This window comes from Carettochelys insculpta, chromosome 8 (assembly GCF_033958435.1).
Source record: "Carettochelys insculpta isolate YL-2023 chromosome 8, ASM3395843v1, whole genome shotgun sequence".
NCBI lineage: Eukaryota > Metazoa > Chordata > Testudines > Carettochelyidae > Carettochelys > Carettochelys insculpta.
Window position 1 is genome coordinate 16351731 of NC_134144.1, and position 27885 is coordinate 16379615.

Consider the following 27885-nt stretch of genomic DNA (forward strand, 5'->3'; position numbering starts at 1 on the left):
ACCAAAGTTAAGCTGACTGCTCTGTAGTTTCCTGGATTGTCCTTTTTTCCTTTTTTTTATAGATGGGCACTATATTTGCCCTTTTCTAGTCTTTTGGAATCTCTCCACTTTTCCATGACTTTTCAAAGGTGATAGTTAATGGCTCACATACCTCCTTAATCAGCTCCTGGAGTATTCTAGGATGCATTTGATTAGGGCCTAGTGACTTGAAGGTATCAAAAATTTTCTAGGTAATTTTGAACTCGTTCTTTTCTATTTTAACGTCTAAACTTACCTCCTTTTCTCTGTCATTCCCAATGGTGTCCAGTCACCTCCAACCTTCTTGATGAAAACCGAAACAAGTCGTTAAACACCTCCGTCATTTCCATATTTTCTGTTATTGTTTTTCCCTTTTCATTAAGTAATTGCCTACTTTGTCCTTTGTCTTTCTCTAGCTTCTAATATATTTATAGAATGTTTTCTTATTACCCTTTATGTCTCAAGCTAGGTTGAGCTCATTTTGTGTCTTCGCATTTGTAATTTTGCCCTTCCATACTTGCATTGTTTATATTCATCCTTTGTGATTTGACCTAGTTTCTACTTTTTTATATGACTCCTTTTTGATGTTTAGGTCATTTAAGATCTCCTAGTGAAGAGAGGATGGTCTCTTGCTATATTTCCTTTTTTTTTTCTTTTTTTTTTTTTTTTCTTAAAATACACACTGGAATAGTTTACTTTTTGCCCTTCATAATATCTCATTGGAAAAACTGCCAAACTGCCAGCTGTCTTTTAATTGTTTTTCTTCTTAGCCTTGCTTCCCATGGGACCTTATCTACCAACTCCCTGAGTTTACCTTCTTGAAATCTATTGTCTTCATTTTGCTATTCTCCCTCCTACCATTCCTCAGAATCATGAACTCTATCATTTCATGATCACTGTCACCCAAGCTGCCTTCCACTTTCAAATTCTAAACCAGTTCCTCCCTGTTTGTTAAAATCAAACCTAGAACAGCCTCTCCTACACCCACCCCGCCTCACCCCACAGCTTTCTCCACCTTCTGAAATAAAAAATTTTCTCCAATACAATCTATGCTCTGCTGTGTGACTTTCCCAACAGATGTCTGGATAGTTGAAGTCCCCCATCAATATCAAGTCTTAGGCTTTGGATGATTTTGTTAATAGTTCCTACAAAGTCTCATCCACCTTTTCCAACTGGTTAGGTGGTCCATAGTAGACATCTAAAATGAAAACACTATTGTTTTATCTATTTTATCCTTACACAGAGACTCTCAACAAGTCTCTGTGTCCTTCTCAACCTCATTCCAAGTGTATAAATATTTAGTATGTAAGGCAAAACCTCCTCTCTTTATTCCCTGCCTGTCTTTCCTGGTCAGGCTGTACCATTCTGTAGCAATATTCCAGTCATAAGTATTAACAAATCTCTGTGATACCAGCTATGCCATAGTTGTGTTTTATTTACTAGCATTTCAAGTTCTTCCTTTTTATTCCCCATACTTCTCGCATTTGTATACAGACAACTAAGACTGACATGATTTTGTAACCTATTTGTGTCTTGTCTCTCCTTGATCACAGCCCATGCTGCCCCCAATTTTTGACCCATCTCCTAGGTCTCCATGTTTATTACTTAACTGGGGGCTTTGATAACCTGTCCCCATCGAACCTAGTTTAAATCCCTTCTCACTAGGTTAGCCAGTCCATGTCCAAATATTCAAATGGCACAGTCTTATCATGTGAAGACAGAAAACCCATCCTTATAATTGTGGTATCTTTCAAAATTATAATAACTTATAAACCTTATGAAATCACTGCTACACTAATATTGTCAAATACGATAGGGTACAGTATTGTTACTGCAGGGTTCAAATCTTTACTGTAGACTACTGTAGCATTTTTTAATAATCAGAAGGTCAGATCCAAATTTCCTTTATATTGTATCTATGTCATAAATGTATTCCAAAAAATCAGGAATAATAGGGAGGATTGATCTTTTTATACATTGTGCACTACATTTTTATGAGCTTGTCCAGAATTTCATCTGTTCGATGCTTGTCAGTTTTAGTGCAAAAATCAGGGTTTTTGCACATAAACCAGCTCAGTGGTTTGAGCATTGGCCTGCTAAACCCAGGGTTGTGAGTTCAATCCTTGAGGGGGCCATTTAGGGTTTGGGGCAAATAGATGTCAGGGATGGTGCTTGGTCCTACCAAGAGGGCAGGGGACCAGACTAGATGAACTCCCAAGGTCCCTTCCAGTTCTAGGAGATGTGTATCTCCAATTACTTTAAGCCATGCTAGCATTTTCACTGGAAAGCCACAACCCACCCCAACAAAGGGCTTTTTGCATTGATGTGCCTGTGAAGACTCTTGATTTGCTTTTTACCACTGTAATTTCCCTCTGGAGTTGTCCCACCATGGAGAGCAGGAGTGCATGCTCTTTGAGACTCAGCAGTCCTGCCTGCACATATGCACGCCTCTGCCACCCCTCCCATTTAGCTCCATTTTGATACCTGGTGCTGTCACTGCTCCTGGACACAAACAAATCTTTACTGTGGAATGCTCCTGCTGCCTCCCAGAATATGAACAGAGGCAGGCACTCAGAATGTGGTGTGCTGAGTCAGAGCGGAAAACGGGAGCTGAGGTTAGACTCTCTCCCTCTACTTGCCTCAGGACCAGTCTCTCTCTCTCTCTCTCACGCGCGCGCACACACACACACAGAGCAACAGTAATGATTTGCTTTGCGTCCTGGAGCAGTGCATAGTGGGACAGCCACCACAATGCACAGTGGCGACTGGTGAAAGGGGATCCGGAGGGGTACTGGACACATGCCCTTGCCCCGCCCCATTCCCTGCTGTGCCTATTCTCTGCCCCTCCCCACTCCTGCTCCACCCCTGCCTGCCACTTCCAGCACAGGGAGTCAGGGATGGACACTGGGGAATACATGAGGCCCCCATACACTTTGCACTCATCACCCTGACAGTGCACTACTTTCATTGGCAATACAAGTGCTACTGCATATGTAAACACACCGATGCCAGTGGAAAACAATGTGAACACAAAGATACGCTTTCTGTCACCAACAAAACTCTCAGTGCAACCCCCACCCCACCTCTGCAAGTGTAGAATTAGCCTCAGACTTGTTTCTGTACAGACACTGAGGATGCAACTGTTACCTTTATAGCTTATATGAAAATAGCATCCTCACTTGCCTGGTTGATAGTTTGAAGTTTCATAGAACAAAGCTTCAAAACTCCTTGTATTGGTCTGCTTAAGGCTACTAAGAACAACAATATTATAATTCTTTAGAGCAGTGGTTCTTAACCTGGGGTGCATGCAGCTCCTGGGGCTGTCTGATGCTCTTTTGGGGGGTGTGAGACATGCCAGGTTTTTTAGAAGGTAAATCACTGAAAACACAAATTAAGCACAGGCACATAAGTACAACTACTTTGTTTTATCAAACCTATGTATGAATTCAGTTAGCCGCTGTTAGCGAGCTGGTTACAGTTTACTTCCACAGCAAAACTCCACAACATCTCTGCGTAGAACTTGCGTATTTTTGTATGTCTAGTGTACTATTATTGTGGTGAGTAATAACGTAAAACTATTTTACGTATATTTAATATGCATTTAAAAGTGTACAAGCCCCCCCATCTCCATTTTTGATAAGGAGAACATATATTGAGAACCAAAGAGATGCAGGCTGCAATAAAGGTTAAGAACCGCTGCTTTAGAGATTATTTAATATCCCAATTCTATAAATATGCTGTTTTTTCTCTTAGAACTCCACTTCACGCAGCAGCCTTTGCCAATCATGTGGAATGCTTGCAGCTTCTTTTAAATCACAATGCACTGGTAAATGCTGCAGATAATTCAGGGAAAACACCACTTATGATGGCAGCTGAAAATGGACATTCAGGTGCTGTAGGTAGGTACCTACTTGCTTCTGTAAATCTTGAAAGAAAATAAAGGCTGCTGTATTTACCCCTTTAAGTGCTTTATCAGGTTTTTTGTTTTTAATTTGTGGATTATAAATAAAACAAAGAGTGGATACTTAAATGTGTGTCCATCTATTTTATATAACTGGTACAGGAAAGTTAACTTTGTATGTTAAAGTCTCATGTGTTATGCACCCAGATTCTATTCCAATTGTTTTCACTTCATTATGCAAATTGTTTCAGTAACAGATGAACTATGCTTGTTTTTCTGCCCAGGGTTGTGTTGTGTGTGATTTTAAGTGTTCTTGTTATTAATTCCTTCATTTGTCGCATTTCCCTGGCTATATCTTGAATTTTAGGAGTAAAGGGACTTTGAAGTTGCCCTGGCACTTAGAAGTACCAGTGGGTGAGCCGTGGCTAGAGGCAAGCCGGTACTTTGCAGTTTAAAACTTCGAAGTTGCCATGGGGTGGGGCAGGAATTTGCTTAATGAAGTGCTGCATATGCAGCACTTCATTAGTAAACTCCCAACACCCTACTTACCATCCTCCCTTCGAAGGAGGGTGGTAGTGTAGACAAGCCCAAAGAGTCAGCACAACCTACTTAATCCTCTCAAAACAGGAACCATAGTTCTTAACTGGATAGGTGAGACTATTTCAGGCCACAACTGCCATTCTACTGCTGCAGATGTCATCAGTCAAATTAAAACGAAGAAATCTGAACTGACAGTTTTGGGTTAAATATACTTCATTTTCAGCCAGCTGTTGACTTTGTTTTGATAGCTGATTAACTGCATAATCACAATTCATTCGTATGGAATCTGTTTGAGTACTATGTGTACATGTTACGGAGATTGGGGTTAATTTTCTCCTTTGTAGTTTACATGAGCATCAAAGTGGTTTTTGTTTCTGTTTTTCAGATTTTTTGGTGAACAGTGCCAACGCTGATCTGACTGTAAAGGATAAGGACTTGAATACACCCTTGCACTTGGCTAGCAGTAAAGTATGTTAAGGAAATTTGTAGCCCACATACACACGTGTGTGTGCACACATTCATGTTATATATTCTATAGATATCTATAATGCATTGAAGAAGTATTTCACACAAGGACTTGGCAATGTGTTGAATTCACAGGCCAATGAAATCCTGAGGGCAACAGAGCTGTGATGGATACAAGTTTGGTTGGGGTGGAGGGAGAGGGGGAAATTATGTAGAGTTGGCTTGCTCTTCAGCCTATCCAATAAGCTTACAGTAACAGAGGCAAGAGAAATATGAGTTATTGTATCTTACTTATTTTGATACTGGTAACAGTGATAAGGAAATACTGGTAAAATGAAGAAGCCATGAAACCACAATAAAACCCCAAGTTATGTGCTCCCCGAGGGTCCAGCTGCCTGCTTCCCACAGCTGGGGGGAGTGGGCAGCTGCAGCCTGGGATTTTCACATTTGCAATAATACAATTAACACGTATATCGATCACGTAAAGTGAGGGTTGTGAATTTACTGAATAGTCTTACCGCACTATAGTATAACACAGATTGACATCATCTCTTGGATTTCTATGGAAAGGGACAGAAAAGTGATATTCAAGCTGATGCTAAGATCTTATAAAAGTTGAGCAGAAATCACGTTTGGTCAAGGTTTTTTTCTCCTAGGTTCTGTGTCCAGATTTTTAGTTAATCCAGTAGGCTTCACCACTTCTCTCCTCCTATTTTTCTGCTGCTGCTACCTGATTTAAAAAGACTGAAATATTCTCATTACCTCAACAGATTTTTCTTTTGTAATTGTTGCCTTTAATAGATGGTCAAGTTTGTTCCAGGCCTCTTTGCCATACGCTACTGCACACCCCAGTTTATAAAAATATATCTGCTGTATTTATTTATCATCAGATATCAGCAGTTTAATATAGCACATTTTACACTGGACAACCTTCAACCCATGCTAGACACCAAAGCCCAAACCCTACAACTTGTTCTGTCCAAGCTCACCTCTGCACTCATTCAGAAGTTGCAGATGTGGTCTAATTCTGCATTATGTAATAAAACTTTTGGAATGGTTAATTCCCCATAGTGCTTTTTTCATACAGGTGAAAATACTTCTTCAACTATCTCTTCAAAACAAATTCTTGAAAGTTTCTTTGCCTGCTTACAGGCTATGTCTACACAAGCAGCTTTTCCCAGCAAAACTGGGCTTTTGTCAGGAAAAACCACAGAGCATCTACACGCAAAATGTACTTTGTTGACAGTTTGCTGATAAAACCCGGCACATGCTGGCATCATTATACTTCTCCCCATTCACGTGTAATGCCTCTCTTGACAGTATTCTGTCAACAGAACAGCCATATAGATGCTTTGGGGCCCTTTTGTCAACAAAGAGGGCTTTCGGTTCACAGGGCAGCCCTGTTTGCAGAGCTTCCAGTCAGCCATTCTATCGAGAGAGGACAGGGCAGTCTGGCTGCTCTCTGTCAACAGAGTGGATTGCTCTTTGATCTGCTTTAAAGTGTAGACGCAATCTGTTGACAGAAGCTTTGCTGGGGAATCCCTTCCAACAGTGACATCTGTTGACAGAGGCTTCTCTTGTAGACATAGCCAAAATCCATAAGCAAGCAGACATTTTAAGGTCAAAGAAATATTACTAGTTGTAAATATTCTTTATCAAAAGATTGCTACTGTTTCATGAAGACATGGATAAAAATAGGTGTTAAAGTATGGTCTATATGTATAAGGCATGCAGTGACTTAAAGCTAAAAAAGCCACAACTGGCAAATTTGGATTACCTAAAATTTGCCCACTAATGATGGGATGGATTGTAATGTGTATCTCCTGGCCTTTGAAATTCATCACATGTGCACTGTCTTATAAACGCAGAACCATGTTTGTAATTTTAAATGCGTCTTTTAATTTGAATGTCTACTTTTAATTTCTGTTGCCTCAATTTTACAACCTTTCACAGACTAATTTTTATTTATTTATTTCTTTAAATATTAGGGTCATGAAAAATGTGCCTTGTTAATACTTGACAAGATCCAAGAACAGAGCCTTATTAATGCAAAAAATAATGCATTGCAGACGTAAGTAAAGGCAGACATTACTATTTATTATCCTGTGGTTTTGTGTGTTATTGTTTTACCAGAAAATTCAGATTAGGGATTTTAAATTAAAGTTATGTAGATTTTTCATGAGTGAGCACATTTTTAAAAAAATTAATCTTAAAATGTTTCACTGTAGAAGAATATCTGAAAACAGATTAATTTTAGAGTATCAGAGTATAATCGGCTATGTTTCATGCTATGGAGCATGGAGCATAAAGTGTTTTTTGTGAAGATCATCTTCTTTATTCACTTTAAAAGAAATATAGGTTTTCCAGGCAATAAAGCAGAAATCTTAGCCTGCTGTGTCACATGTCACCTCCTAATGTCTTTTTAAAAATATTATCCATGGCAGATTAAGCATAGTACGTTAAGGAAGAACAACTTGATTTTTTTTCCTGTTGTGGTCTTTGAGAAAGTATTAGGGTCTGGTTTACAGAGCTCCTGGCCACACCAAAAGAAATACGTGAGTCAGTGGATGAGGCTTAATTAGGCTGCAGCTTTGTTCACTTAAAATATCTGGAAGTACCTGGCCGTGTATTGCACTGTGCAAGTCACCATTGGTTCCTTAATCATGTCCATATAATATCCAGCCTGGTTGGACCCAAGCTCCTTAGCTCCTTTCCTTGCATTAGAGATGTGTGTGTGTGGTGGGGGGATAGAAAAAGAGGGGACTTGGCTCCCCACTGTGCCACATGTAGGAGCTCTAAACCTTCCTCTTTCAGCTCCATTGAAGGATGCTTTCCTTAGTATCTATTTCCAATACATTTTATCCAATAACTTTACCCATTCCAACCTGCACTGGACATTTATCATGCATTTTCTACACTAAATTGCAACATTGTAACCTAATCTTCTGGCCTTGCTCCAACCCATTGGGTTTCAAATCTACTGTGGGAAAGGCAAAAAGAAAAAAAAAATCCCGTTTTGGCCAGCCTAGTGGTAAGTGAAAACTGCTTCCTAGCTCCCCAAGGAAAGAAGGGCAACCAGTGTAATGCCTACCGTGGGTGTAGTAATAACTTCTTCTTTTCCTTCTCCTCTGTCAACCCCCCCACCACCACCATTGGCGTGCTATCTTGTGTGCAAAGATGTTTAGTAGCAGTGCCTGTTTGGCCTGTACATGCACCTCAGATGTGTTTATATGGGGCTACACAGGCAAACTGGTCTCAGTTCCTTCTCAGTCACCAATGACCTGAAACAGGGCCTACTGTGTATCTGTTCTCTTTAGTATACAGCAATTAGCTAGCTAGCTAGCTAGTTGGTATATAATTAGTTATATTGTTTATAGTTGTTGTAACAGTTGTTCCCTTTTTTCTTTCCCCTTAGAAAAATAATGCCATTCATAGATATAAAGATTTTTTTTCCCAGTTAGGGGGTCATTCTTTATTTTGTCTGAGGATGCAGGTGTTCCTGGGATTTAAAAGGCACTTCTGAAGTGAGGCTGTCATGATAAATGACAGGTATTTTCAGTGCCTCTGCTGTTTGGGAGATGGTCAAATACCCAGGAAGTGCAAGATCTGCACTTCCTTCAAGCGTAGATCCTGAAACAGTTGGAGGATGAAGTTGAAACTTCTAGCAATGGAACAAGCCTTAAGGCTGGCGTCAGATGTAGGAGTGGAGGACTTGCCCATGCACAGGCCTTATCAACATCTTGGACACTAAAGGCCACTGGAGATGTAGGCAGTAACATGTCATTGAAAGCATCTATGGCACCTGAGACCTCAACAAAAGTAGCCTCAAAATCTCTCTCTACCCAGAAAGACGTAAAGAGTAAATCTCAAAGAAAGTCTTGGTCACAAACAAATGTGCCTCAGAGAGTAGCAGAAAAGTTCCAGATCCTCTCAGAGAATATCCAGAAAGTGCAACACAAGCTCTTGGACATCCAGCAGCGTAACAGGTCTAGCCAAATAGCACTGCCAGTGAATGTGGCCATCCTAGACCCAGCAAGAACTGAATGGCATGCGCCTCTACACCTAAGAGGGTGGAAAAGTGGCACTTTGTCTCAGCTAAGGAAATGGAGTTCTTGTTCTTCTCCCCAACTCATACTCTGTAGTCATCCAAACAGCCACTAAAGGTCCAGCCACCAGCTCCCAAAGGCAACCTGTGTGGTGAAGAATGTGAAGTATTGAGGGGAGAAAAGTGTTTAATTCCATCACTCTGCAGTGTAGAATTCCAACTACCGGACTTCCTGGCAAAATATTTTCAATTCCTGAATTTTAAAGACAAGTTCCCACAGGGGCACAGGGCTCAATTTAAGCAGTCTTACTAGCTGAGGTCTTTACCAATGCTCTTTCAAACAGCAGAAGTTGCAAAAATCAAGATATGCTGCCCCATACACATCTACTTTATCAACCTGGCCTCCACCACACACATGCACATCACCCAAAAGATACACTTGATGGGACATTTGGGACCTATGGAGTAATGATAAAGCCATCTTCACCCATTTATGAAATTTGTTGGATACCTCGCGCAGTTTTCCTACACGTGGGGGAAATAAAAAAGGACAAATGGGTGCTAGATAGCATCTGTTCTGACTATACCCTTGGCTCCCAACTCTGCCAAAACCTCTTTCTCTGACTCTCTTGGAAACTATTCTCATGAGGAGATTCTCTCTTAAGATGGGAATCCTTCCTCCAGTGGAGAGCAAGGCAAGGAAAAATATTTTTACTCCAAATATGAGAGGTGGAGACCTGTTCTTGACTTGTGGCAGCTCAATGTCTTTATTTACAAGCTTAGATTCTGCAGAGTTACATTGGCATCAGTCATGCCATCCAGGGTTATGGTCACAACTCTAAATATGAAAGATTTGTACTTTCACATTTGATATTCACCATTCCTACAGAAGATTCCTCAGATTCATGGTGGGTACTGACCATTGATCTAGCAACTGCATCCAAGTTTTCACAAAACTTTTTTCAAAACCATCAATTCAACTTAGGGTGGCTCCACCATCTTCGTGTTGCTAGATAACTGACTTCCATGTGGCAGGAAGATATCCAAAAGTTGTAGCACTGATGTCATTGCTTCTTTGTCTCCTAGCATCCCTGGGAACTTTTGTAAACATGGAAAACTCTACTGTGATTTTTTGCACAGACTATGGATTTCATAGGAATGATCTCAGACTCTGAACAAGAGTTTATCTCTCTAGGGATAGATTCAAAGCTATTGGCAGCCTGACAGATTAAGTTATGCATAAATAACCTTTGGATTTGTCTAACTCCCCTGGGTCACTTAGAATCACGTACTTAAGTAAATACATTTGCCAGACACCAGATCTGTCACCTGTAGGCATGGCTTCAAACAGGATGGTTGTGGCCAGACTAGCAACTCATTTCGGTCCAGCCCTAGCTCCCCATTCCACTTGCCCCATCCCAGTCCCCCTGTGGTCCCTGGACCCGGGGCGGTTGCGGCTCCAGGGGCCGTTGTGGCTCCCAACCAGCCACTCTGATGGAAGATTGAGGCCCCCTGCCTCCCCATGTATATAGTGCACCCCTGCCCCCAATGTAAATAGTTCACCCCACCCCCATAAATAGTCACACATTCTTTGTGTTCCAAAACTAGCAGTTGAATTTATTTAACGGTGCTATGTGTCCTGCCTCAGGTGGGGATGGCAAGGGGGATGCTGGTGGCGCAGGGGTGAGAACAGGAGCGGGGGTTGTTGTGAGCTGATGCCCAGGTGCCAGCTAAAGGTCTGGTGGGGCAAAGGGGTGATACCACACCAGCAGCTACGCTAAGCAGCCAGGGCAGGCTGGGTTCTTTGGTTTGTGTTTAGTTCAGATACAGCAACAAGAGGAAAATTACACTTAGAGAGGCTTTAATGGTTACTTTTTATTTATACAAAGATAGAAGCAATTTAACTAAGACAAATGATTAAAGTACAAGTTAGTACTTGCAGTTTTTAAAGGGGAAACAACACAATATAACTTTAGAAAAGTTTTAGACAAACTAGCTAGCTTAAACTAATACAAGTAATGTGTACACAAGAAAGGCAAGTTGCAGGTGTGATTTTCACCCCTGCCTCTTAGACCTGGTGGAACCAGAGTCTTTCCCTCAATTCCTATAGGAAAGAAGCGTAATACAGGTGTAATTCTTACCCCTGCCTCCTAGATCCAGTGTGACCCAGAATCTTTCTCTCAATCCCTCGGGAAGAAGTAGATACGAACCAGGCATCCCCAGTCTCGGGAGTTAATTCCAGACCTGGCCAGCAGGTGTAGGTGATTGAAACTCAAAGGGGGAGGTGGTCTGCCAAGCTCCTTTATACCCCTTTTGTCACGTACGCTTCTTCCTGGTCTCAAGTGGCCAATTGGGAGGAATGTGTTTGAACCCCAGGTTTCCCAGGGAAGATGCAAGTCTCAATTTGCACCTGTGAATTGTGGACAATTGGGCACCTTTGGAGGTGATGGGCGGGGGTTCCCCGTCCTTCCTGGGGAAGTGATCAAGGCGTGTCAATTACCGAGATCAGCCAGAAGGGCAGCCATTAGCTAGCCCATTCACTGTTTGGTTTTTGTGTATAGTAGAGAGGCTGGGCGAGACAGCACACCTGCGTTCCCAGGACATCAAAGGCTACCTGTCTCCCCTGCTTGTTTCTCTCTCTGTCTCTCCCAGTGTGGGGGGGAGGAAGAAAAGGCCAAGTGGGGGGTTCATGTCTGGCTACAGTTGTGTGTGTGGAGTGAGCTGGGCCAGGTCATGGGGTGCCCCCAGGCAAAGGTCTCCTGGAGGGCCTCCTGCATGCACACCCTGTCCTGGTGCACCTGGCGACACAGGACTGCACCTGGCTGCTCGTAGTGCAGCACGGCCTTGGCTGCCCAGTGTGCCATAAAGAGCTCCTGCTTGCTCTCCATGAGCTTGTGGAGTGCACAGCAGGCTCCCATGACTGTGGGCACACTGGACAGGCCTACTACCAGGCGCATCAGGAGGCACCTGAAACACGCCTTCAGATGGCCGAATGCCCGCTCCACAGTGTTCCTGGCCTGGTTGAGGCGGGCATTGAAGAGGTCCTGGCTCTCATTGGTGTGCCCTGTGTAGGGGCACATTAGCCAGACCTGGAGTGGGTAGGCAGCATCGGCAACGATGCACAGGGGCATGGTCACGTCCCCCACTGGCAGCTCCTGTGGGGGGATGTAGGTGCCCTCTGCCATCCTGCAGCCGAGCCACGAGTTCTGCAGGACACGGGCATCATGGGACCTGCCTGGCTGGTCCACACAGACGTCAGTGAAACATCCTCAGGCATCCACGAGGGCCTGGAGGATGACAGAGTGGTAGCTCTTTTGGTTTATGTACCATCCCTGGCTGTGTGGTGGGGCCCAGATGGCGATGTGGGTGCTGTCCAATGCACCGATGCAGTTGGGGAATCCCAGCTGTTGGAAGCCAGCCATGGCAGTGTCCACGTCCCCAAGGCGGATCAGGTGGCACAGGAGGATCCTGTTCATGGTGGCTACTACCTGTAGGGGTAGAGGGCACAGGCGCCCAAGAGTGTGTGGTAGCATATGGGGGCCCCACTCCCTGAGACCCTGCTCCCAGGGACCCCCTCCCAGGGAGCCGACTCCTCGAGACCCCCCTCCCCAAGACCCCGCCGTGGGTGTGTGGCCCCGGATGCCTTACCTCAAGGAGGACAACCCCAGTGGTGGCCTTCCCCATCCCAAATTGGTAGCCGACAGAGCAGTTGCTTTCCAGGGTGTCCAGCTTCCACAGGGCGATGGCTACTTGTTTCTTCAGGGGGCGCGCAGGCCACATGCAGGTGTCCTGGTGGCGAAGTGCTGGTGCAAGCCAACGGCACAGCTCCATGAAGGTGGCCCGAGTCATCCGGAAGTTGCAGAGCCACTGGTCGTCGTCCCACTCTCCGAGGACGATGTAGTCCCACTGTTCCCCACTGGTGGGGTACTGCCAGAGGCAACAGTGGGGCTGGAACAGGGGGTGCTCTGCATACACCATGGGGGAAGCCTGCAGGAAGCTGGCCATGTGTTGGGCAGCATGGAGCCTCATATGGCATGCTGTCAGGATGGCCCTAAGGCTGGCCATGATGTCCAAGGTGTCCCCATCAGTGAAGCGCTGCGGGTCCATGGCAGGCAGTGGTGTGATGGCTATCCAAGGCTCTGCCGAGTGCTGTGCTGGAGGTCGCATGCTGCAAGCAGCCAGGGTCCTCAGCATGTGCACGGGGGGGATGTGTTTGGGAGAGGCCCTTTAAGGGGTTGGCTGGCCCGTGCTCCAGGAAGGGCTTGTCGGCCATTCGACCCTGCCCTTGCCATTTCCTGCCCCGTTATTTTGAAGTGAAGCTGTGGCTGTGTAGCCGCTCCTTTTTGAAATGACTGGGAGTCTTTTTGATGTTGCGGAGCACATCGATCCGTGTTTTGTGTGTAGTCACTTCCATAGCCCTTATTTCGAAATAGCTTATTTCGAAATGACAGATAGGGATAAGCCATTTCAATGTCACTCCCTAGTGTGGCCACAGCCTATATATCAGTTGTGGGCAACCTACACTAGTGTGTGGGCCACGAGGGGCCGTCCCTCATCTTAATGGGTCCTCAAGAATGTCATAACCAAAACGGTCTCCTGGGATAGGTTAATTTTGCTAAGTGCACTTGCACATCTAGAATGTGCAGGATGTGCCAAATGAACTGTAGCTGTGCTTTGATTGGAGGCAGCGGGAAGACATGGCTCTCACAATCAGTGTTGCGTGCAGTCAGCACAGACCTCGCTCCAAATGCCTTTGCTTTACCAGCATGTCATTTCAGTAATATGGTAAGAAATAAAAACTAGATGGAGGAAAACAAGAGAAATCTGGCTACCTTGCACATGTGCAACAGTAAACAAAATGTCTCATGGCCCACACGTACAACCCCAATGCACCACCGGCTGCCCACCACTGGCATACATACTGGGCAAAAAGAACATAAACATTGTAGTGACAGTTCCCACCATGATAAGGGCCTCTCTGACTTACTGAAAAGATCTTGTACAATTGTGCATGAGCATTCCTTTCCTGTCCCCTACTCCCAAGATGGTAATAATCACAGATACGATTTTTTTTTTTTTTTTAGTTTGAGGGCTCATACAGATGGTCACACTTGGATGCTCTGGGAAATCAGGATGCACATGCATCTCCTTGAGCTCTGAAAATCTAAGAAGCATGCAAGGCATTCTTACCATTAATACAGTCTCACCACATTCTCACACAACGCGACAGCCTTCTTCTATGTAAACAAACAGGCAGAAGCAAGAGCCATTCTTGTGTAAAAAACCATCAAGTTATGGAACTAGTGTGTCAAGAATCATACCACTATATCAGCAGGAATGGTGCATTCAGCAGGCACTTTGCCACCAACCCTGAGTTTCAAAGTTCATTGGTGAACAACTTGCTCAGTCAGTGGGGAATACCCTACCCCGACCTCTCTGCCTCCCAGGCTAACAGAAAGTGCAGTATTTACTGTTCCAAGAGAGCTCAGAACCAATTCTGTAGAAGTGACAACACAGCAAATTATATAGACCCAGCCCAGTAAGAGGTTCTGTCACTGCCCACCCTGTAATATGTGACTCAGGATTTTTGAATGTCTGGGGTTGGCAGTGCTGCACATAACGATGCACCCATGTATTTTACAGTAGGATCCAGACATGTCTTGTAGTCGGAGGGAGGGATTTGCCCACACCAAGAAGAGGACAGGTGTGGGGAGGTTGATAGAAGCTTCATCCCAGGGGAAAGAATGAAAACACTACAGTCTACCTCCAGTGGGAGAGAAGGGATGGTTTGATTATGAATTGGAATGTAATGAAACAGTGCTGAGTTGCTTCTCTCCAATTCCTGATGCTTCAGCGATGACAGGCCTAACAAAAGAATATAGAGTGATTCTGGCAGCATGCCAGAAATTTCCTGAACAGCACAAAGGAGAGAAAGTGGCATGGGGAATTTTTAATACATTATGTCGTACCGAAATTGAAGATGAGACAAAGAAAAGACATTTTTGCTAGACCGAGGTCTGTCTATGCCCCTGTCAAATATCAAAGGTTTGTGGCCTACAATGGAGGCGTGAGAGATTTGCAAATAAACAGGCTAAAATTAAAAGTAGTATGCATTTCACAGGGTCACTGTCAGTTCATGCACATACAGAAGGTGCGTGTGTGTGAAACCAAAAAAAAAGTTTTATAGCTGTGGAACTGAAAAGATGTAATGGCACTTAAAAACTACATAGAATACAATTCTGAGGATCCAGAAAAGCAAAATTCTCCCCCTGAAACACTGATCATGCTCTTACATAGTACTTAAGCAGACCTTTCCAATATATTCAAACCATACTTGAATTTAGGGTGTTATGTTTTGTAGACCTCTCCACATTGCTGCACGAAATGGCCTGAAGATGGTGGTTGAGGAGTTGCTGGCCAAAGGGGCATGTGTACTAGCAGTAGATGAAAATGGTAAGTGACACTGTGCAATTTGATAGTCTTAAGAAGTGTGTCTCAAAGGTGATTTTTTTTTTTTTTTACAAGTGACCAAAGAAATAGACTTGCAAACCGATTAGACAATGCTGAGGCTTATGCTCCTTTTGAATAAAATGTTCAGCTGTATAATTGCCTAAACAAGGACACTGCTTCTGTATGTTTGATATCAAACACACCGCGGACATTAACACAGTCTCCTTAATACTAATTTTGCATGTGTCATCATCAGCAAGTCTTTCTTTAACCTCTGGATGCGATGGTGATTTGAATTTTCTAAACATGCAAAAGGCAAAAGAAAATTCCAACACCTTGCTTGAGAATTAAGGCTTATACATATCATGAGAGCATGTTTAATGGTTAGGAGAAGAGCCATCAATAATTGTTTGCTTGTACCTCAATTCATTCTGAGATCAATTGCCAATCAAATTTTCTGATGAAATCTGATAGGCTAGCAAATTATTACCATCTCATGGTAGGAGTGAATACAGTGTGTGACATGTTTCACTGGTGACTAAACTTTAAAATACTTTTGTTTCAGAAGTCTGTGAAATTCTTTTTCTAAATACAGAGTACCTGTAAGGGAAAGTCAACACTCTATTTTTACGGTATTCTGAAATTAACTTTTAAAAATTTACTTCCTGAAACAAGTAGGTTTCCCTTACATCACTGATTCAAAGGTATTTAAGAAGTTTATGTAACATTTTGGTGCCTCAGGTTGCCTGTCTGTAAAGGAAGGAATAATGTCTGCTACATCAACTAAAATGCCATGTTTTTTTTAAACAAAGAAAACGTGGAGTACTGTTCAATGAACTTTGCTGACCCACATTGTGGCACTAATCATGATGATAAACCATTTATTGCAGGTATTATAATTAACAGCTCCTGCATATTTCACAGAATTAAGCAATTATACTAATATCATTAGCCAACTCTAAATTTTTGTGTGTGCTATAGTTCCTTTTATTATAGCATCTTCTGCATCCCCTTCAACTGATCGGAGAGGAGTAGAAGGTATCTAAACTATACAATATGCCTGCTTAAATTTTTTCCTTTTATTACCCTTCATGTGCTTTTACTAAGTGGCTGTTGTGGTACCTGATTGTAGCTAAATTTAAAGACGCATTGCTGTTTCTTGATACCACTGATTTGCCACTCCATTGATTTGCTATTAGAACATTCTGAAGGACAGTGCTGACAGGATACTACTATTCCCAGGAGACAATCATTTCCATAGCTTGCAAAACTTCTACCAAGCTTAGGAGTCAGAACCTCAAGGTCCTTACTAGTAACGAAGGGTCCTGTGGCACCTTATAGACCAACAGAAAAGTTTTGAGCATGAGCTTTCGTGAGCACAGACTCACTTCATCAGATGCTGGTCTTGGAAATCTGCAGGGCCAGGTATAAATAAGCCAGAGCAAGGGTGGGGATAACAAGGTTAGCTCAGTCAGCAAGGGTGAGGCTTACTACCAGCAGTTGATCTGGAGGTGTGAACACCAAGGGAGGGGAAGCTGCTTTTGTATTTCACCAGCCATTCGCAGTCTTTGTTTAAGCCTGAGCTGAGGGCGTCGAATTTGCAGATGAATTGTAGCTCAGAAATTTCTCTTTGGAGTCTGGTGCTGAAATTTCTTTGCCGTAGGATAGCTACTTTTAAGTCTGCTACTGTGTGGCCTGGGAGATTGAAGTGCTCTCCCATGGGTTTTTGTATATTGCCATTTCTGATATCTGATTTGTGTGTGTTTATTCTTTTACGTAGAGACTGTCCAGTTTGTCTGATGTATATAGCAGAGGGGCATTGCTGGCACATGATGGCATAAATTATATTGGTAGATGTGCAGCTGAATGAACCCACGATGGTGTGGCTGATCTGGTTAGGTCCTGGAATGGTGTTGCTGGTGTAGATATGTGGGCAGAGCTGGCAACAAGGTTTGTTGCATGGGTGGGTCCCTGAGTTAGAGTGACTGTGGTGTGGTGTATAGTTGGTGGTTAGGATTTGCTTCAGGTTGGCAGGTTGTCCGTGGGCAAGGACTGGTCTGTCTCCCAAGGCCTGTGAAAGTGAGGGATCATTGTCCGGGATGGGTTGTAAATCCCTGATGATGCGCTGTAGAGTTTTTAGCTGAGGACTGTAGGTGATGGCTAGTGGTGTTCGGTTGGTTTCTCTCTTGCTCTTGTCCTGTAGTAAGAGACTTCGTGGCACACGTCTGGCTCTGTTGATCTGTTTTTTCACTTCCTCAGGTGGGTATTGCAGTTTCAAGAATGCTTGGTAGAGATCCTGTAGGTGTTTGTCTCTGTCGGAGGGGTTCGAGCAAATAATGCAGTTATATCTTAGTGCTTGGCTGTACACAATGGATCGTGTGGTGTGTCTGGGATGGAAGCTGGAGGCATGAAGGTAGGCATAGCGGTCAGTGGGTTTACGTTACAGGGTGGTATTGATGTGGCCATCGTGTATTAGCACCGTGGTGTCCAGGAAGTGGATCTCCTGTGTGGACTGTTCCAAAGGCAAGAAAGATTTTTGGGGGCTTGCTGCCGTCAGGGGAAAGTCTCCCCCAGCACCAGAGATTTTTGGGGGCTTGCTCCCACCCCCGCCTGAGCAACATTGAAGGGACCATCTCAACTGGCCCTTGATCCACTGATGCCCCAAAACCATCCCCAAATGGGATGAGGGTGTCTGGCCCCCAACAGTCAATGGGAGCTGGTCCCCTTTTACCCCACCAAGCAACACTGCTTGTTGAAATTTGGCAAGTCCCACCCCCCGTGTTGGACAACTCTGTGTAGTGTAGTGGTAAGGCAAAAATCTTTTTCCTACCCTTTTCAATCCTTCTTTCTTCAGGCTTTGGCAAATTCCTTAAGACAGGGAAAAATGGCTGGAAGGCCAGTTGAGAAGACACAGACACGTGCTGCTTTTTGTAAAATCTTTGCTATTTCAGTTATAGAAAGCAATTCAGTTATAGAAGCAAGATGTTTTAGTTAATTTGGTGATCTTTGCTGATGCCCTACTTTTCCTTCTTTCTTTCTGGAAAAATGGCTGTTTGCTTTCCACGGGGAATGAGGGCATGAAATGTGGGAAGATGACATCACATACCCACAACCACTTGCAGGGCACTTTTTCCCATGCTGCACCAGCGAAAATACCCAGAATGCTACGGGGCTGAGGGAACTGTGGGAAAGCTTCCCACCATGCACTGCTGCAACAGTCAATGTTTGGTGATTGAGTGTGGCAGCAATAAGTTGACTGTGTGGGGACTTTGTAGGGAGGTGAGGATACTAAATTCGAATTTATAAAACCCAGCATTACAAAATCGATTTAATAAATTTGAATTTACCTCCTGGTATAGAAGTAGCCTGACTCTTTTTAGCCGCATCCACAGTAGTGCTGTACTTACCTTGTGTGAGCTGTTAGGAGCTCTGGGTGCATAGCCAACAGTTCTCAGTAGTACAGTAAGCTCAGTCGCTGGTTCCCAGTGAATTTTAGGCGAACTTGTTTGTCGTTCTGGGCATACAGGGAGAACTGTAGGTAGCCACTGGAAGCCAGCACCCTCACTGAAAAGATGAGCAATCTACTTTTAAGCAAAACTCAATGTTTTAAAGATTTTTGTGTGTAGATGAAAGTTGGGGTACCTACAATATCCAAATAACTGTCCAAGTTCACTCTAAAATAAAAATCGGGTGATTCGCAATGATTAGTGGCTTCCCAGTTCTTGATTTCACTAAGCTCTTATCACTTAACTTAAAAAAAGCATATTGCATACTTTTTGAATTCTTCTCTTAACAGGAGGGTATATTTTGGATAATAATCCATACAGTCATACTTACTATAGATGTATCACGTGTCCGAGGGGAGGTCTAGTATCTTTCTCTGATCATGTAATTCCTAGATAAATTACTCTCTAAAATACTCAGTTGATCACTATTACGAAATCTATAAAACATCATTAATGCAGAACTTATTTTTATTTAATGCACATTTATCTTCAGCTGAAGGTCATTGTTCTCAGAATGTGATTTGTTCATATGAACTGAAGTGAAAATCAACTTGAGTTCATATTGCCATATGCTTATTTATGTTTTCGTTTTGCAATTATCATATTGTCTGTGTTGTGGAACTGTGTTTACCAAATGTTTTTATTCATTTTGTAAAGGCTGTATGCTGCCTTTTAAAATAGTGCTTTTTGTTGGTCACATTAGCTTAAACACTCCATAAACTGTGTATTTTCCTAGCATGCCTATTTAAAATGAGTAACACAGTCTCTTGCCTGGCATGATTGTAACTAAACATACATCTCTTTATTATGAAGTCATCTAGAGATGTATTAGAGGAATACTCATTTCCCTTCCCAGTATCCCTAGTACTAACCATTGCCTTGTCTGCATTTGTGCCCAGGTCATACGCCAGCCCTGGCTTGCGCTCCTAACAAAGACGTGGCTGACTGCCTGGCACTCATTTTGGCTACCATGATGCCTTTTTCTCCTTCCAGTTCAATGACGCCTTTCAACTTCGTTTGTTTTAAAAAAGACAATTTAAGCAGGACACATCTCTGTGATGGCGCCAATATGGGCAGCATTAACTCTTACAGTAAACCCTTGAGTAACAATATAGGAACAGAGGATGGGTACAATGAAAATGATTCCGATTCTGAAACATTTTGACTTTGGTAGTCAAATATTTTTCTTAATTGCATTTGGGATTGTTTTGTTTTTTAGAAAAGCTTGAATTCCACATTATATTTTTGAAGTATTACTATTGACTGAAACATCTTGAATTAGGCATTGAAAGGATAAGTAAAATTGAAAGTAATTTGGCCATTAATATAGGGATTTTCATTTGAGTGAATTCACATTTATGTTTTGTAGCTTCAAGTTTCATCGTGTTTTCCTTAGGCCCTAAGTGCTTCTGTGAAAGTTTCTACCTCTTCTTTTAAGTTGAAAAAAAGAAAGAAAATGCCTTTTTCTTTTTGATAGCACAAATGAACAGGGAAGTGTATACAATATTCGCGTGTCCTAGCTATATAGTCGGTATGAAGATGTCTTTCCAGTGTGGCTTTATTAGATTCCAAGAAAGACTCCCTACTCTCTCCTCGTTGTTGTCTATTTCCTAGTTAACACAGGTTCTGTTGAGTAGGCAATAGTTTGTTAAACAAACCAAAGGTAAAGTTGTGCATCTTTTTGAAGTACTGCCTGTATTACTTTCTCTAAGGGAAATAAAACATTTTATACTTTGCATGAATTAAGCACTTAAGTATACAAAAGGCACTTTTTAAAGATCTTAGGTACAGTATGCAATTAGAATACCAACCTAAAAATGTAAGGCCAAATTGTACTTGTTTCACTCCTAACAATATTTTCCACCTGACACCAGTGGAATTATTTTTGTAAAGTCAGTACCATTCAGCCCTTGATTTGTTTTTTCAGTTCAGCTAAACATTTTGGGTTTATTTGCACTACAGAATTGGGGTTGTTAGAAGCTTCTGTTACCTGAGCACTTAACCACCAATCTGATATCAGAATCCGAAGCTACAGATTTTGATGCACCTAAATTTTGTTGTCAATTAATATTGATATTTTTCATTTTCTTTTATCAACTTAAATAGCTTGTTTTTACCAGGCATATTATCGGGTTTTAAAATAGTTTTGTCAATATTTGGATTAAAATGAACAGATTAAAGGTAAATACAGAGCAAGTGAAAGCATGACATCGAAAGTGGACATACCAAATGCACGTCAGTAAATTTAAAAGCATATTATGACATACCAAAACAACCTATTGACACCAGCTTGCTTAAGTAACATCAGCATTGTGAATATATCTACTCCTTCTGCCAAAGCTTCTAGGTCAAATGGACCCCGTTCCTCACCTGGAATAGATGTACACAAGGAAGATTGAGACTTTAAAAAATAAATAAACTACCATGAACTAACCAGCTCTAAACCACGAGGACCAAAATACTTCAGTATTTAAATGGAAGATTCTAATTTTTTTCAGAATGCAAATGACAGAATGAAGTAATTTTTCTAAACAATAAAAATGTAAACTTTTTGTGTAATGAATAGTCTGGGGTGTATTTTACCTTTTATGACAAATTTCTAGCTGACAGCTTGATATTTTTAACTGATGATGTGTTGACCACAGTTTATTTTCCAGACTAGAGAAAATGGTCATATACTTTTAATGTAAATGTGTTTATATTTATTTGAAGTGAAACCAATGGCCAGAAAAATAACCATGGCTTGTTCTTTTTTGTGAATTTTATTTGGCATAACACCAAATGAAATGTGAATCTAAGCCTGTTGGCCTGAGTGGGGAGGGAGTTTGAAGTACAGCCAAATGTGCTCAAAACTAACATCAGATCCTTACTCATCTGGCTGGATGTAATGTGAAGATAAAACAATCAGATTCTGGTGGTACGGTGTAGAGAGTGAAGTTGTGCATTGCACCACTCAAGCACCCTTTATTGGACAGATTAGAACATAGGAAAAACTTGAAACTTCCTGGCAGAGAAAGTGGGGGAGGTGGGGAAGGAGAGGGTTGCATTAAACTTAACTAAGGTATGTGGCACGGGTCTGGAATAAATAAATTTGTTGAAACTACCTATGATTCCCACTCAGGCTGATTCCAGGCTTAACTCTGTGCTGGAAAAATGGGAGGTATATCCTCAGTAAACACTTTAGGCAGGACAAAGGAAAAATAGATTTTGTTTAAGTTGCCAATTCTGATAGTAGTTCATATAATCAATGCCAATATTTACTGATGATTTGTTGACAGATTCCCATCCATGAATGGAACAAAAATATTTCAGTATGTAATTCTTAGTGAGACTTTTAATGTACATTATACATTACCTGCATTTTGGCCTGCTAAATTAAATGATTTTAATGTCCCTCTGAATCTTATGAAATAGAAGATTTCAAATCTTGAAAAAAATCCCAAGATGTACTCCCTTTAAGGATTCATATTTCTCTTTTTCTATATTTTCTTGTAGTAGAAATCCCAAGCACCTGAATCATGGGCTTTACCCTCTTATGTTAGTACTGTATAATTATTTTGATTTTTTAATTGCTAAATAGCAATAACTGTCTTACTTAAAGCACTGAAAATAAGGGGAAAAACCAACATGGAAAGAGCAGTGGGTTCTGTGGTGTCTGTTTAGAAGTGAATGGAAATCCCACATTTTCCTTTTTTGTTGTTTTTAAACAGAATGAGCGCACATGACTTCATTTTCCAGGTATTCTTTTCTTTCCTTGGAGGGAGAAAAGGGTCACTATTGCCACAGAAATGCCGAACTAATATTCACAATGGTCATTTAAAAAAAAAAAGTTAGCATTTCCAAAAAGTTGTAGCTAAGTGACCAATATTTTCCCTATAGAAAGTATTGGTGGTATCTGTGTTATTTCTCACTGAATGCTGACTTTATGATGACCACTGTATGTATCAATATAGAACTGTATTGAATTTCTTTGATTATTCTGTAGCCCCAGTCTAAAAGCCATTGAAGGCTATGTCTACACTACAGGGTTTTGTCAAATCCTTAGTATCGTCCAGACAGTAAATCCACAGAATGCAGCACTTTTGTTGACAGTCTTATCCCACTCCCCATAAGGCATAACACCTCTGTCGACAAAGATCTGCTGACAGACAGCTGGTCTGGAGGTTCCAAGGGCCCTCTCTTGACAGACAGGGCTTCTGGGACCCAGGGCAGCCCTGTCTGCAGTACTTCCACTTGACTTTTTTTTGTGCGGGCAGACCAGTCACTCTGTCCACAGAGTAGATTGCTCTTGTGATCTGCTTGGCAATTTGGCCGCAATCTGTTGACAGAAGCTTTGTAGGAAGATAACGTCTGACAAAAACTGCCACTGCTGTAATCTAGACATAGCCAATGTTAGCAGAAAGACTCCCATTGAATTCAATGGAAATTAGATTGAGTACAATCTACAAACAGCTGAAGTGTATTGTATCTGGTGTTGTGTCTGCTTTAAAACAAAGTCACAGGAACTGGCTGTACAGTGTTATCAGTGATTTCAAGCATGCTGTACTATAGGAATCCTAGAAAAGGTATTATGTTTGGTTTGCTTGTTACTCTCTTAAGGACACTGAGAAAGTTTCGAGGGGGAAAAAAGTACAATATGGATGAGATTTTCAAAAGTGCTAAACTTTGCTTTAATTCTGTTCTTATTGACGTCAAGAGGAACAGAGTTAGGCAAAATATTTAATGCTTTTGAAAATGCCAGCCTAATATTTGTATTAATACAATAATTTGTACACACTTGTAGAAATAAGCTCCTTATTTTGGACTCGATCTTTCAAACATTTAAATATGGGAGTAACTTTACTCTTGTACTAATGAGCCCCACTGAAGTTAATTCGTAAGAGTGAAGTTATCTATGTGCATAATTGCTACAGGATTAGGCACTTCAGGCCCAAGTCTGTGAGTTATAATGCTTTTGTCAACAGAAGTGAAGTGTAGAAACTACTGTCGATAAAGAGGCAGAGCTGCCATTCTGCATTCTGTCACCATAGGGCAGTGCAGTCTGACAGTTCTCTGTCAACAGAGCAACTTGTGTGTAGCAGCAATCTGTCAACAGATGCTTCTAGTGTAGATGTAGTCAATATGGGGTTTAGTGTGAATGCATGCACTGGTCTGTCCCAGGTATTCCAAGGGAAGCATCAAGGCTTTAGTTTATATTTTTAACCACAGTTACAGGTGGACTTCACTGCAGGAATGGTTTGTAAGTCTCCATCATAAATACCAAGCATCATAATCTTCAAGTTGCCTAAAATTTGTTGCGTTTCTTCATTGAAATAGCTATGGAAATTTCACTACTAAAAGGGCACCATAGTATACTAGGTACTTTTTATGCAGTAAACAACTGCCAGATTTATTACTAAATTTAGAGCAAGTACTTAAAATGGAGTATTATCCTTTGTACTGTTGAGAAGCTTGGTTATATATCAGTTGCGATGAACTAATGACTTTGTGATTTTTATTTTTTGTCACGTAAAACTTTATAGTGCCTTTTTATATTTGTGTATTCTGGAAGTGTTTTGTGAATCTATCTTTTGTTTATTTCATTTGAGTGTTATCAAAGCAATATAATACCTATATATTTTCATTTCAAGCCTTTCTGGAATGTATAAAATAGCTTTTCCTTTTTATATGTTCTGCTTGCATTGAAATGAAAATTAATCTGCTAAATTTCTATAGGAATTATGTATAATTTTTGCAGTGCTGAAAAGCTTTCTTATTACATGAAAAGTAAACCTTAGGTCAGTGTTATGGGGCAGGACGTTTTAAAATAGTGACAATCCAAGAGTTTGCATAAAATTTAATTCTATGCGTTTTTTATGCAGTGATCTACATATTAAAAGCCAATAATCTTATGTTGTGTAGTTTTGTCTTATTTTATGCTTTAGCATGTGCAATATATCTTTACAAACGATGGTGATACAATTCTGGTGCCAGTGTTATATTTTGCATAACATATTTGTAATAAACAATATAAAATATTGTTTGATGGTTTTGGTGGGGTTTTGTCTGTAATGTTTTCTTATGTAAATTGGGGCTTAATGACTTCATTAAATGTCATGACTGTACAAAATGAGGAAAAAATTCTTATTCCAGTGAATGACTTGGAATCTAATCTGAATTTGTTCAAGCACAGCTTAGTATCTTTTTTTCAACTACTGAATGCTGTATTAATGTAATGAAGTACACTGACTGTAAACTACTATTGAAATGCATTCAGATTGGTTATTTTTTACAAATAAAAATGGTACAAATATTGTTGCAAAACTGAGTAGTGTGTTTCTTCAAAACTACTGTATGTTTATCAATAACATTTTGTGAAATTACACTAGAAAAATATTTTTAAGCAGTATAGTGAGGAGCAAATAAGCTGCGCTCCAAGTCCTAAATAAGTGTGGAGGTGAGAGGTGGGTGAAGTGTTGAACTGGGGAAAAGGGAAGGCTGCTTCTCAGTGATGGCCCACTCCACTGAGATTGATTGTGCTATTTATTACAAAACTAATGTAATTATAGCTGTGACTTACACCACACTACTAACAGGAGGAATAGGATTACACCCAAAAGAAAAAGAAACACCCCCTGGGGTTTTTCTAACTCCCAGTAGTTCTCTAAAATAGCCCATGGGTTGGTGGAATTCATTGGCTGTTATCTATCCTGATTTCTAAGAGCTATTATCTATCCCCAAGAAGTGCGAGTTTTGAATTTCAGGGGATAGGACTTAAGGATTAATAGGAGAAAGTGACGTACAGATACAAACACCACTCTGTTCTGTAGAACATGGAGGCTCAGCGGACCACGCTTCCCAGCTGAGGCAGCTTGCTTTCAGAACTTCCCGATCATTGGGTCAAAGCCCTCTCGGGGGGTCCTGGCGCATCTTTGCCTCAGCCTTACATGTGACCCTTATAGACTCATAAAACTAAAGACATACACACAGCAATACACATAGCTATGGCAGGGTATTAAAAGAAAATCCAGAGATAAAATGCAACTGCTAACTTTTACTTACGTAGCTGAGCAGGTACAGGAACAAAACAATAAAACACTGCATCTGGCTATCTAAGCTATACTGCTACAAATTTCTTCGTGGTACCAATAGGTTTTCACGCACTACTCTGTTTAACTCATGAGCAGGCCGGAGGAGCGGCGAAGGGTGATCAGTCCTTGTCACAGACAGCATCCGGTCTCTCCAGGATTCAGGAGTTCCTCCTCCGCCTTCCTTTGTTGACCCATTTTATGATCTGCCGTTTGGTGGCTCCTCCCGAGGCCTGACACATCACATCCTGATTGCTTCTGCTTCTCTTCGCCTGTAGCCCTTCTCAGCCCCCTCCCCTTTTTACCCAACCATACATCCCATACTTCTTTTTCCCTTTTAAGATATGCAACTGGCGCCTCTGGGGTGCTAGGTGAGAGGCTATGGCTCTTTTCTGTATAGGTTTTTCCTGTTTGTCAATTTTAGACCGGGGAGGGGTGGCTGCAGACAGTGCAGTCTGCAAGCACTTCAGTAAATTCCATTGCTAACTGGTTTAGATTTCCCCAATTCACTTGGTTCCTCAATTCTTGGTCTGGAGTTTGTGGTTTAGCCTTTTGTGCTAAGGCACATTTCCCTATCACAATTTAAAAGGGTCTCTGGACCCTGCCTCCACCCCACATACCTCACCACATTGTTCAAGTGCCCATGCAATTCACCCTAACATGCCCGAGCGTGGCCGTTCGCTTAAGGGTCACCAGGTAATTTTGCACATATAGCAGAAAAATATGAGTAAAGTAGGTTGAACAGTCTTATATTTCTGCGTTTTCTCTTATGTACTGATTAGCTTAACTGGCTCAAGAAATTGACTATGATAGTATTAACATGGGTTATATTTATATAAAGTAACAGAACTATTGTATAAGAAATTTTGTTCAGCTATTAATTTGGACAAATATCACCATGAATGAAATTTTTTCAAAATCATGTAGCTGCAGAAAATTCAGACTATTTCACTAAAACTATTTCTGCATCTTTAGAGATTAGCTAATACTAAAATAAGTTTAATGATACAATTACCTATTTTAATATTATAAACCTATATGATGTTCTTCATAGTAAAAAGGTTCAATATCCATAAAAATTAGTTTCATAAGTAGGTGTTCTGCTGACATTTGGCAGGAGGGTAAGGAAAGATACAGGGTTAAATTCTAGCTCCACCTGTATTAACCCTGCTGCTGTATTAACCAGCAGCATTCATAGCTAGAATTATGCCTATAGAATTATGAAGAGATTAAAATACTGTCGATACGGTTGAGGAAAAATGGGAAGAAGGAAGAGCACTGCATTACTATGTATATATCAATATCTGTAGCAAAGGAGTCACAACAGCATTACGTTTCTCAGAGCTCCTTGCAGTGTGATACAAAGCCCCATATTCCTTCCGATTCTACGTTTCCCCTGAAACGTTTTGTCACAGATAATACATAGAATCATAGAATACTAGGACTGGAAGGGACCTTGAGATGTCATCAAGTCCAGCCCCCAGACCTCATGGCAGGACCAAGTACTGTCTAGACCATCTCTGATAGACACTTATCTAACCTGTTCTTAAACATCTCCAGAGGTGGAGATTCTACAACTTCCCTAGGCAATTTATTCCAGTGTTGACCACCCTGACAGTCAGGAACTTTTTCCTAATGTCCAACCTAAATCTCTCTTGCTGCAGTTTAAACCCATTGCTGCTTGTTTTATCCTTGGAGGCCAAGAAGAACAAGTTTTCTCCCTCTTCCTTGTGACACCCTTTTAGATACCTGAAAACTATCGGGTGCCCCCTCAATTTTCTCTTTTCCAAACTAAACACGCCCAATTCTTTCAGCCTTCCTTCATAGGTCATGTTCTCTAGATCTTTGATCATTCTTGTTGCTCTTTTCTGGACCATCTCCAATTTATCCACA

The 27885-nt window shown here is 41.5% G+C and overlaps 1 protein-coding gene across 4 annotated transcripts in view; it reads left to right on the top strand.

Annotated features, from left to right (window-relative positions):
- ANKRD44 (ankyrin repeat domain 44) overlaps positions 1-25210 on the top strand; it is a 209311-nt gene extending 184101 nt beyond the window's left edge. For 2 of the 4 annotated variants that reach the window (XM_075000784.1, XM_075000785.1), the window contains 5 exons: positions 3772-3917; positions 4845-4927; positions 6913-6995; positions 15331-15422; positions 21266-25210. In XM_075000784.1, coding sequence (XP_074856885.1) covers positions 3772-3917; positions 4845-4927; positions 6913-6995; positions 15331-15422; positions 21266-21324 — 463 coding nt within the window. In that variant the 3' untranslated portion in view covers positions 21325-25210. Of the gene's footprint in view, positions 1-3771; positions 3918-4844; positions 4928-6912; positions 6996-15330; positions 15423-19824; positions 20106-21265 lie in introns of those variants that run through there. The other 2 variants (XM_075000782.1, XM_075000783.1) reach the window with 1 other exon arrangement.
- The last annotated feature ends 2675 nt before the right edge of the window (positions 25211-27885 follow it).